The 12,793-nt window shown below is 30.5% G+C and overlaps 1 protein-coding gene across 1 annotated transcript; it reads right to left on the bottom strand.

Moving 5' to 3' along the window:
• Positions 1–530: 530 nt before the first annotated feature.
• Positions 531–12,402, bottom strand: LOC145240347 (L-xylulose reductase-like). The gene is made up of 6 exons (XM_080103928.1): positions 12,328–12,402; positions 8,726–8,880; positions 7,853–7,895; positions 5,335–5,499; positions 3,676–3,793; positions 531–634 (listed from the first exon to the last, which is right to left on the bottom strand). Exons 1-6 carry the CDS (start codon positions 12,400–12,402, stop codon positions 531–533), a joined length of 660 nt encoding a protein of 219 aa, XP_079960054.1.
• Positions 12,403–12,793: the final 391 nt, after the last annotated feature.

Raw genomic sequence — 12,793 nt, 5'->3', positions numbered from 1 at the left:
TTTAGCTTTCTGCAAATGCAGTACAACCGAAAAGACCAATTTCTTTTATGAACGTTTAACTGGATGTTTTTGCATTTTGAAATTTAAGCCATTGGACCTAAAATTCTGAATATTTTACTTCTTAAAAGGAGTTTTTCTTTCACCTTTCGGATTTAGAATGAGGGGGTCATTAGCCATGCAAAAATGTTATTCCGAGTTTTTTTGTTTTAAATTGTTTGGAATAATATATATTTATTCATGCATATATATATATATATATATATATATATATATATATATATATATATATATATATATATATATGTATAGTTCACAATGAGAATAGAATAATGCATAACATATTGGGAATAGTTCCCACTTTCAAAAAATGACAAAACACGCAAAGGAGAAAATTTTTACTTATATTGTTTCAAAGTTTTGCATAAACACAATTTTTTATTTTTAGCACCATAATTTTTGAACATTTTCTGGAAAGAAGACTTAGTAGAATCGTTCAGAGAAAAAAAAATGGAATCCAAGTCAAAGATTTATTAGCAACAAAGGGTGCCTCCATCAACAGGATGAACAGAACCGGTGGTTGACATGGATTTATTGCTCAGCAGAAACAAAATGGTGTAGACAACATCTTCAACCTCTGGAAAAAAAGGCACAATTAATAACTCTCCATAATAAAGACCAATGTGTGTATATGTATATATATTACATATATAATAATACATATATAATAATAATGATGATGTATGTATGTGCAAAAGATTTAGCATTTTTGTAATGAGAATAACAAATTTTAATTTCCTTAATATTATTTTTTATAGTTGTTTTCAAGTGTCAATAATACCAATAATAAAAACCATTATTACCTTATAAATTTATTAATCTATCAGCGATGACCAAGTAGAAGTCTTGCGTAATTTTCAATTGTATTCATTGTACTTCCCACACCGCACTAAAGATTGAACCTTGGACCTCCAGAAAAGCTTCACTTAGAAGTGAATTGTACTTAGATACTTTATTCATTATGTCACTACTAAAAACAAAGAAAGATTCGAGTTTGGTAAAAAGATTCCCGAGTTTGACAAGATACACAGGAAGACAGTTTAAAGTTACATCAACCGAAACATTTACAAGTTTTGACATAAATTTTCTTGAATTAAATATTCATATAAATATTGTTGGCGCAGCTGAGATAAGTAGGTCCAGCAGACGAGCCTCGTTCTGAAAAATCTTGACAGTTAGGTTGTATGAAATGTGACACCGGTGCTTCGTTATATTTATAGCAATAAACGTTCAACATTTCTTTGAATTTTTTTCTTTCTTTAATTCTTGGAATTAAAAAAATAAAACGTTTTTTTTTTAAACTTTTAGCTTAACTTGCTTTTATATTTCACCATTTCGTTTTTTTAGTAATAAATGCTTCTCTACATTAAAAACCGACCTTGTGTCTAACTCTGCCCACGTGGGGAGGCAAGTAAATGGGAAGTAATATGGCAGCTGAAAAACTTTTTTTGACCACCATAAAAGCATTACAATACATTTAAACCCTGAAGAATTTCCTCCATGCGTACTTATTGTTCTAAGTTAACTAGCCACTACTTGTGTTTCAAACTTTAAAAAAAAACGCTTTAAAATAGTAAAAACACTAAAGCAGTTTTCGTTTTGGAAAAGAGGTTTCAGGCGCCCCTATTATCCCAAAGAACCAGCTATGTAAACACTTTGCAATATTTTTCAATAATTATTTAAAACAAAAAAAAAGATTTCTTTACAATCAATTTTTATTTAAAATTAAGAAATTATTTTCTAAAATATTTTCTTTATATGTGTTGACATTTTGTTTTTAAGCAAAATTAAGAAATTAATTTTAAAAATATTGTTTATATCCTTCTTTATTCAAAAGGGTGACTTTTCGGTAGCTTCACCAGTTGTTAACCTAAATTTTCTGAATATCAGAACGAGGCTCGTCTGCGGGACCTACTTATCTCAGCTTGACCATATTGTTAAACTATTTTCATGTCAAATAACAGGGGGATGGAGGAGGATATTATGAAAACATAATTTTTAATCAACATTTCTCATTCTTTTTACATCAGAATTGGAAATTTTGAGAAAATTCAATGTTTTTTTTACATGGTAGTCACCACTTATCAAGGCCCGGAAGCCACTCGGGGGATAAGGGTTATTGCATGTATCAATGGGACAATATCGCGGTAATCATTAGTAATGGAGATCTGATAAAATGTCTTACTTAAGGGGGCGGTTTATCAGGAATTTATTGATGTTGGACTTGAAAACATCCAAGTTGTAGTCAGGTGGGAAACAGGCAAACGGAAAAGAGTTTCACAGGCGTGCACTTCTAAGAAAGAAGCTTTGCTCATGGAATCTACGTTTTGATTTAGGCATAGATAAAGAGTGGGGAAAATTATTGACAGTAGTTTCAGCTAGACGGGTGTTTTTTGTGAAAGATTGGCGAGGGGGGACCAGAGATTGGAGCTCAAACGAGCACTTTCCATGGAAATAATGATAAAACAATGACAGGCTCACAACGTCTCTTCTGTGAGAGAGAGGTTGCAGAGAAGAGAAAAAGGCATCCCCCCACTAAGACACAAAGACTATTTTGTACTCTGTCAAGGCAGGATAGGCTGTTTTTAGCAGCTACTGCCCGGATATGGCAGCAGTACTTGGATGTACTTGGCTTTTATATAGATAGAGAATTGCACCAGCAGTGAGATATCTTCTGGAATGGTAGAAGGATCCTACCATTTTTCCAGCGACCTTGGCAACAGACTTGATGCACGTGTTCCATTTCAGAGTAAAGGTCAATCCCAGATGCTTGTCAAAACATGGAGCCTCCCCAAGACGAGAGCCATCCATTTCAATTGATGCCAGATGGGGTTCAGAGCGTTGATGATGTAAAGATAGAAGCTTGGTTTTGGATGCTTTAAAAGTAACCAGCCACCTCTTCCCCCACTGTACCATGCGCTCAAGATCAGAGGAGAGAGAATCAGAGAGAACTTTGTCATTTACGGCCTTTGATGTGTTGCCATAGATGGTCGTGTCATCAGCATAAATGTCACAAATGATTTAAGTATGTGTTTTGGGAGATCATTGATGCAGATCAGGAAAAGAGTTCGGCCCAGGATGGACCCCTGAGGGACTCCAGCATTAATACTGTGGGCCTCTGATTTCTGCCCATCAACCACTACTCTTATGAGCCTATCAGAGAGAAATGATTTAATAATTGAGAAAACGTTTCCAGTTATACCGTAGCTGGAAATCTCGTGAAGTAGACCTTGTGCCATACCTTATCGAAGGCCTTTGATATGTCAAGAGCAATTGCCCTAGAAAGGAAGCCTTTGTCGAGAGATTCACTAATCTTATGAGATATAACCGTTAGCACATCTGCTGTAGATCTAGCAGAACGGAAACCATATTGCATGTCACTAAGAAGGTTATTTCTGCTGAGGTGGTTGACTATTATGCACTGTTAGCTAGTTAAGCATAACAGATCAACAAAAATATTTTAAGTGTGACAGCCGATAATCAAAGTTCTGTTGGAGGTGCCTGGATGCATATAAAAGTATCTGCCCATTCAGCAATGAAAATGCAATTTCAAACAAAAATATAGAAAAATCCTTGGGGGTGGGGGACAATGAAAAAAGCTAAAATCTTTTAACTTACCAGCGAATTTTTTCAATGGAATTCGATTGAGCATGGCTTCAGATTTGGCTGGATCACTCCAGCAGGTCAAGCCCATCTCTGTCAATACCACAGTTGGGTTGACACAATTCACACGAATCTAAACCAAAAAATTCAAAATATAAGTGAAGTCTTATTGGGGCATAAAAAAAAAAAAGATCATGATTGACGACTGTTACTTTGAAACATTTTGTAAATAAAGTTATAACGTTGAAATATAAATTAAATAATTCAAAACATGAAGAACTTTCTGCTGCTTTATTCTTTTCATATTGCACTAATTGGGTTTACTTTACATTAGCATTATAAGCACACATCTATTATAAACACATACACATTATATATATATACAGGGTGACCCCCCCCACCAAAAAAAACGGGCCTCAACTCTAATTAGGTTGAGACATTTTCTAGAATCAAAATCATCTAATGGATCTTGATCAAAATTACAACAAGGATTCCAAACATAAAGTTTAGTATATTCTGTTATTTTAAATTTCGTAATGGAACTTAAAAGTGATGCAAAACTGTTCTGTTCGGAAATTAATTTGACTTGTGCTGAAACGAGTATTCTTCTTCGATAGTTGTAGCTAACAAGATAGTTACCATAGTAGTGGTCACCGTTTGAATACTTGACCCCTGTTCATCTCGAAGGACCAAATGAATGCGAGGACATGTGTTCTGTTTCTTTGGCTGCATTATGCACGGATGTTGACTAATACCGCCTTGCTCGTTTATTTATTGCCGTCAAGTTGCATTGTGATATTTAGATTCAAATGATCTCTTATTCAGCAACAAGAACCTGCATCTAGGAATCACTTGAATGCTAGATACCACGTTGTTCAGTGACCATTATCTGAAGAGCCTCGGATGCTGCCAGTTTAGATCTCCATCTATTTCAATGTAAGTGACGCAAAAAAGACGGAATTCTGGTTTGGTTGTTTTATGTCATACCAACCCTTTTCCAGTTCTTTAATGCTGAATTCAGTCATTTTTGTAAAACGTTTTTATACTTCAAGTTCTTTATATCTTTAAATATTTATTCATGGTGTTTGGTTTGCTTGTTTTATACAGAAACAAAAATTTTGTTTAGCTTTGCAGAACATGATTGAGTTTTTCCATTATAAAATATTTATCAACATGATGTATCGCACCAGGACGGTAATGTGGTGTTAAGTTCTTCAATCTTTGAGGTATAACTCATCTCCAGGAGAAGGAAAAAATTTGCACATACAGGGTGACCCCCCCCAAAAAAAAACAGTGGACATTCAATTGTTTTTCTGAGCATTTTACAGTCAATGGAGAAAACAAAGGCCAAAGACCCTAGTGTTTTGATGTGATGTTTTGAATATAATAAACTAGTTATGACCAAAGTTTCATTTCATTCGGACAAAACACTAAGAAACGAGGCCTAATTAGAGTTGGGGCCCGTTTTTTTTGGTCACCCTGTATTCTTTTTTTTTTTTTCCCTACAAGACTTGATTGTCATAATCTTCAAATAATTCCAAGCAAACTACAACATCCCCCTTAAAATTTTACACGCTTTAAAGTTCAAAGTTGACAACTGAAATGCTTTCCTTTGAAAAGAGATTATTTCAAAATTTGAAAAGTTTTAATGAAATATATGCTGGTCACACGCACCCCAAAAGGTCCTAGTTCCAAGGCCATAACTCTGGTGAGTGCATCAAGGGCGCCTTTGCTGCTACAATAAGCAGCATGATTTTTCAGTCCAATAATAGACGCTTGGCTGGAGACATTCACGATAGACCCTCTGCGTGAATCTGCAATCATTCTTTTCACAACCACCTGAAGTGCACAAATTTTGAAACAATTTTCAGTGAATAGAATTATTTCATCAAGAAAAAATATCCAAAATGAAAAAAAAATGTGTGATAAATTTTTAAAAACTAAGAGAAACTGCTAAAGAGAACATTTTCTTTTTAAATTGGTCATGTTTATTGATGCCAATCATCTAAGTATATATTATGCACATGAAAATTATTTAGGTTGACAAGAAAGTTCTTGCGGTTTAGATGAACATATCTTGGCTTAAACAAAAGATTTATTGATCGCAATAAGCACCATAAAAATGAACACACTTTTGCCAACACAAACAGGTGTATTTATGTCAATAACATAAAATCTTGTGTTCTGGTGGTGATGAAGTCACAAAATATTTTAGGTTTACATTTATTTTCTAGTAGTATATAAGTGGCAATTATCTAAGTATGTATTATAATACATATAAGATTAGATGAAATATTCATAATAAGAATTAATATATATATATATATATATATATATATGGCTGAAGTTTCTTTAGGCATGGAGTCAAGAAAAAAAAGTAAATGGCCGCCAACAGCAGGGAGACCCAGCAGAATTTCGACTATGATATTTGCAAGTTATTACAACTAGCCGAGCAAGGAAGCGTTTAAAATCAGTTGAAATATATGACCACAATTATAACCAGCATGGCATCTGAAAGTTTTGGTTATGTATTTTAACTTCAGTAATTTAAAACTCCATCTGTTATTTATGATTGCGTTGTTATAGTTTTACTTTAAGTTTAAATCTATGAGTCCCATATGATTTTTAAAAAAATAATTTGATTAGATTAAATGATCCAATAAATGAATCGACTCGATAAGAACATAGCAATTTTATTATTAATTTTTGAATACACGCTTCCTTTTCATTGGCTGACTTGCAAATGGAAAAAGGGGAATGATTAATTTTGCAAAAAAAAAAATAGGGGTCTGATCTGATGAGCAAGAACCCCAAAATCGACAATGAAGACAGCAATGATCATTGAGGATCACCTAAATGCATTTGAATATATTTTTCAATGGCTTATGCCACTTAACACAGGAAAATCCACCTGACTACAACTGGGATGTCTTTAAGTCTAATATAAACAAATTCCTGATGAACCGCCCCCCTTAAGTAAGACACTTTATCAAATCTCCATTACTAACGATTACTATCCCATTGATTACTATACACGCATTAACCCTTATCCCAGAGTGGCTTCTGGGCCTTGATAAGTGGTGACCTCCATGTAAAAAAAAAAAAGTCTCCCTGACCAAAACAGAGTCCATACAAACTACTTACTTAAAGATGCAACAATTGGAATATTTTGTTTTTTTTAGTCATATAAATTACATAATCATTATATATATATATATATATATATATAATTATTATTATAATAATATATATATATAATTATTATTATAATAATATATATATATACATATTATTTTTATAATATATATATATATATATACATATTATTATTATAATATATATATATATTATTATTATAATATATATATATTATTAATATTATAATAATATATATATTATTATTATAATATATATATTATTAATATTATAATAATATATATATTATTATTATAATATATATATTATTAATATTATAATATATATATATATATACATATTATTATTATAATATATATATTATTAATATTATAATAATATATATATATATTATTATTATAATATATATTATTAATATTGTAATAATATATATATATTATTATAATATATATATATATTATATATTATAATAATATATATATATTATTATAATAATATATATATATATTATTATAATAATAATATATATATATATTATTATAATAATAATAATTATATATATATATATTATAATAATAATAATATGTATATTATAATAATAATAGTATATATATATATTACAATAATAATAATATATATTATAATAATAATAATAATAATAATAATAATAATAATAATATACATACATACATACATAGCAATTAAACATATTAACTTGCTTTCTCAGAGTTTTACTAACAGGCTTTTATTTATGAAATGCAGACATTTTTTTTGTTTCAGAAAGCTTTATAATTTCAGACATTTCTCCAACTCTCCTGAACAATAGCCCACTCTAATAATACAAAACTAGTGACAATGGTGAATAAATGTGTTTATTTTTCATTTTTTTCTAAAAAGAAATTGATGCAATGTGTTGTTAACCAAAAAGAAAATAAATGACTTTTTTAGTTTGCTTATAAACAAAAAGAGTTAAAATAACCTTGAGAAAATTAAGTTTTTTTCTTGAAGATTCACAGAAATATCAAAGTTGACTTGCCTGTGATACATTCACTACTGCATTCAAATTGACACTGAATGTCCTGAAAGGTTGAAAGTCAAAATTATTCAAATACACATTATGTATTAAGACGTCTTTAGTTATGAGGCAAATACAATATAATAGCAAACACACAAACTATAGTTTTAAAAGATTTTAAAAGGTGTTTTCAATAATTATTCTTTAAAAAATATAGCACAAAAAGTGTTTTCAATAATTTTTATTAAAAAAAGCCCTACTAATTTCAATAATTTTTAATTAAAACAAGACTGAAAAAACTTTGCAATGATTATCTATATATCTATAAAAGTGAAAGTGTGTATGTACATTTCCCTACACAATAACTGTCAATTTTCAGTTTACAGACTCAATATTTAATATACAGGGTATGGAGATTTGGGAAAATCTTTGTAATCCATTTTCGGCCAGAAATTTGGCTGTTAAGGGGGTCAAAGTTTAACGATTTGACCTTTGAGAACTCTACCAAACTCCTCCACCAATTTTGGGTATAAACAATTGAAATTTTAGATATAGGTTCCTTGGACATAAATCTAACTTAATAACTTGATTTGAGCCCAAACAATAAATGTGTATGCTAACTAATAATGTGGAAATCAAAAAATTTTTAAAAAAAGGAAGGCCAGAAATTATGTATATGTGGACCAGTTATGATGATGTCATCAGACGAACTAATGAACATGATGGAAGACTGTTAAATATGGACACCTCTAACCAATGAATGAGCTTGAAAATAAGCAATTTAAGGAAAATGGGCTGTAATAATTCTCCTGTCTAAAAATAGAAGTTCTTAAAAAAAAGAAAGAAAAATAACTGTGGAAACCAAATAATTGAAAAACTAATAACTAAACTTACTGCTCAAAGTCTTCTTTCTTAGCTTCTAAAAACGAATTCAGGATACCAATGCCAGCGTTATTGACTAGAAGATCAATGGGTCCAAGGGAGGTAACTGTGGAACAAGTTTTGTCCCAATCACTCAAATCACACACAACGGCATGAATTTCAGGGCACTGTAATAAAAGAACATGTTTCAGGACAAAAAAAAAAAAAAAAAAATACACACACAAAAGAAAGTAAATTTATTCAATGGAACAAAAATAGACTACAAGATTTTCTATGTTCTTTTCTGTGACCATGTTGGTTATTGAAGTGATACCATATTGAATACTGAAGTTGAGGCCCAGCAGAGCAGATTCTGTAGAACTTCTAAAATAATACATTTAAGTGAAAATAAAAAAAAACAAAGAAAAAACGGTTCAGCTGTTTCAGAGTCTATAGGGAACAAGTTTACACATACAAGTTGGATGTTTTTGTTTTACGGCATATCAACCCTTTTCAGGTTATTTAATGCCGAATCCATTGATTTTGAAAAAATTTTTTAATAGAATATATTTGTTTTTTTTCAAGTCAGTTTCTATTTAACCTATAGTTGGAACCCTAACAGGTACTACAACTCCGGGTCAGAGTGGACCTGGGAGCAATGGCAATTAAAGGGTGGCTCCATACTCCCCAAAGCCTGCAAGCTGGGACCTCACCATCGGATATAATTTAAGGTCATATCCAGGACCCATATATACAAAGTGCCTTTTATATATAGAGAGATATGACATTAGCAAGTATGATAAGTTTTCTCGTTGAGATTATTTAACTTTTTTTTAAGCACATTTTTAACATATTATATAAATAAATAAAAATAAATAAAAGAAAAACATGCTATCAGGTCCAGAAGCCACTCGATATTAAAAGTTAATGAGATGGATGAATTGTTAGTTGAATGATGAATAATATTTTTTATTTTTTTATAACATTTTCACCCCAAACAAAGCACAGTGCCACTTTGATGGAGGGGGCTACTATCAGGGAAATAAGTTGCAGGGATACTATGTAGGAAGTTGAGCAGCAAGATGTCTGTTTACATTACACTTGAACTTCTGCATGTCAGTACAGTTGGGGAAGCAGGAACCCGGAAGGGAATTCCAAAGTCTAGCAGTTCCGGGGAAGAAACTATTAAAGTAGAAGGCTTTCTTACATCTAGGGATCTCTACTGTGTAGGGGTGGGACTTTGTTGTTTGTCAGGGGTATTTACCTCAAGGGGGTACAAGGGCTTGTAGTTCGTCAGAGCATTCACCATTAAAATACTTGTAAAACAGGCGGAGGGATGTAACATTTCATCGATGAGACAGAGGTTTAAGATTAGATAACAGTTCAGGACATGCCAGGTTGGCGACTTTCTTTTGAACTTTGTCCAGAAGTGAGAGACTAGTAGCAGATGCAACAGCTCAAATGCGACAACAATACTCCATACATGGGCGAATGGTCGCCTTGTAGAGGTATAGGATACTTTCTGGCGTAAGTAACTTTCTAGCATGGTAGAGAGAGCCCACCTTCTTCACAGCGGCCTTGGCAATGCTCTCAATGTATCTGTTTCAACTTATGTTCCTCGTGAACATTAAGCTGAGGAGTTTGAATGAAATACTTTCAGTTAATTTATCTTTAGCCATAGCTATTGGTGGTTGGTAAGGTTTCATGTAATTATTAAAGGAAACGAGCTTAGTCTTGGCAGCGTTGAATGTTACCATCCATTTCTGACCCCATTCCATTACAGACTAGGGTTGCCGCCATTGCCTTAGATATGTCTTCATTTGTTTTCTCCTCGTGCTGTTATACAGTGTGGTGTCGTCAGTAAATACACCTATCTCAGAGACTATTTTATCAGGGAGATCATTTATGAATATCAGGAATAATAAAGGTTCATGACCGACCCCTGAATTACACCTGCATTTATATCGAGCGCACCTTTTGTATATATTAAACAGATAGGAATACGACTTCACTTTATAATAGATAACTGGGTTTGTTGGCTGACTCTCATTTTGAACTACTTTTGCTGGCAAGAAGTTTTGATTCAATATTGGAACCCTAAACCTAGGTAAATAATATCAATTTCCAATAAACTATTAATGTCCCTTTTTAGTGTATTATAATCTGTGAGATTTTAAGATAAATACTTCATAATATTAGTTGAATATCTGAACAAAAAAATGTCTTTGAATTCATATGGCACCACTAATAAAGATTGAGAATTAGAAGTTTGTCAAATTAAATGGTCTAATGCTTTTAAGTGTTTACGACCATAAAATCATTCATGTAAAAAAAAGGCATAATTTAATTTAAAGTTAATTATTTTTTAATGTTACTGATAATTTAATATATTTTAATTTAAAAAAAAATCATAAGTAAAAACAAACCATAAAAAATTAAACAAGAGAAAGAAAAATGTAAATTAAGACATAATTTAAGGTAAAACTATTTTTAAAATAGAATTTTGCATTAAAATTTTAAGAGATTTAAAAGATGTCAATGCATATATCTGATAATAAAATAAAAATAATTCCAATTATGATAGGAATGTTCATAAAGATAAAAATGTGAAGCGAAATAATAAAAAACAGTTAAAAATTAGTAATATTAACATAAAAACAGTTGAAAATTAGTAATATTAACATAAAAACAGTTGAAAATTAGTAATATTAACATAAAAACAGTTGAAAATTAGTAATATTAACATAAAAACAGTTGAAAATTAGTAATATTAACATAAAAACAGTTAAAAATTAGTAATATTAACATAAAAACAGTTGAAAATTAGTAATATTAACATAAAAACAGTTAAAAATTAGTAATATTAACATAAAAACAGTTGAAAATTAGTAATATTAACATAAAAACAGTTGAAAATTAGTAATATTAACATAAAAACAGTTGAAAATTAGTAATATTAACATAAAAACAGTTGAAAATTAGTAATATTAACATAAAAACAGTTGAAAATTAGTAATATTAACATAAAAACAGTTGAAAATTAGTAATATTAACATAAAAACAGTTGAAAATTAGTAATATTAACATAAAAACAGTTGAAAATTAGTAATATTAACATAAAAACAGTTGAAAATTAGTAATATTAACATAAAAAAATTGAATGAAAAATTGAATGAAAATTAGTAATATTAACATAAAAAAAGTATTACATTCATAAAGTTTAAATATTTAATTCTAAAAATTGACGTTGCAAGTTAGAATTTAATTACATACTTAAAATTTATTTAATTCATATGAGAGAGAAAAAGGAAATGGAATTAGAAATATTTATTGAATAAAATCCATGCAACATCTACAACTTTAATAATGAACTGACATCTTGCTGCCCAACTCCCTACATAGTATCCCAGTAGCTGTTGCCCCTCATAGTAGCCCCCTACACCAAAGTGGCAATGCGCCTTGTTTGGGATGAAAATGTAATAAAAAAAATAAAAAATATTATTTATCATTCAACTAACAATTCATCCATCTCATTAACTTTTAACGTCGAGTGGCTTCTGGACCTGATAAGCATGTTTTTTTAATTTATTTTCATTTATTTATATAATATGTAAAAAAAAAAAAAATTATCTGACCTCTGCTACTAATGTTTTCAGGTGTTCTTCAGTCCTGCTGAGGGCATAGGTTTTGGCACCACATTTCGACAGCATCTTTGCCACATCTCGTCCAATTCCAGCATTTTTTAAATAAGAAAACAGAAAAACAAACAAAAAAAATTAAATTAAAATATACAACAATTATCTTTTCCTGAATTATAAACATACCATAATGTTATGTAATTCATGCACCAAGGAGAGCCTCCAGAGCCAACAGCCTTGTGTCAGCCTGATATACGTGAAAACAAAAAATAAAACAATGAGATCACTTAACTAGTAATATCAAAGCAGAGAATAAAAATTGAATCAGCCTATAAATAGTATGACAATTTTATGACAAACCTTATTTGTACATATGAGGAAAGTTCTGTTTGTTCTATTTGCCCATAATGACTACAGATAGAACAGCTACTACACTTTGAAATATTTGCACAAGACATAAAAA

This window comes from Euprymna scolopes, chromosome 19 (genome assembly GCF_053919585.1).
Source record: "Euprymna scolopes isolate OS-2025 chromosome 19, ASM5391958v1, whole genome shotgun sequence".
In the NCBI taxonomy this organism is placed as follows: Eukaryota; Metazoa; Mollusca; class Cephalopoda; order Sepiida; family Sepiolidae; genus Euprymna; species Euprymna scolopes.
Note: the sequence above shows the minus strand (reverse complement) of the source record. Positions and strands in the feature narration are given on the sequence as shown.

Excerpts from the sequence above, each read along its gene's own strand:
- LOC145240347 (XM_080103928.1), bottom strand. The coding sequence starts at position 12,402 with ATGCTGTCGAAATGTGGTGCCAAAACCTATGCCCTCAGCAGGACTGAA. Across the intron at positions 7,896-8,725 it reads AAGAAAGAAGACTTTGAGCA|GACATTCAGTGTCAATTTGA; the intron begins GTAAGTTTAGTT and ends TCAACCTTTCAG. Across the intron at positions 5,500-7,852 it reads CAGTAGTGAATGTATCACAG|GTGGTTGTGAAAAGAATGAT; the intron begins GCAAGTCAACTT and ends TGTGCACTTCAG.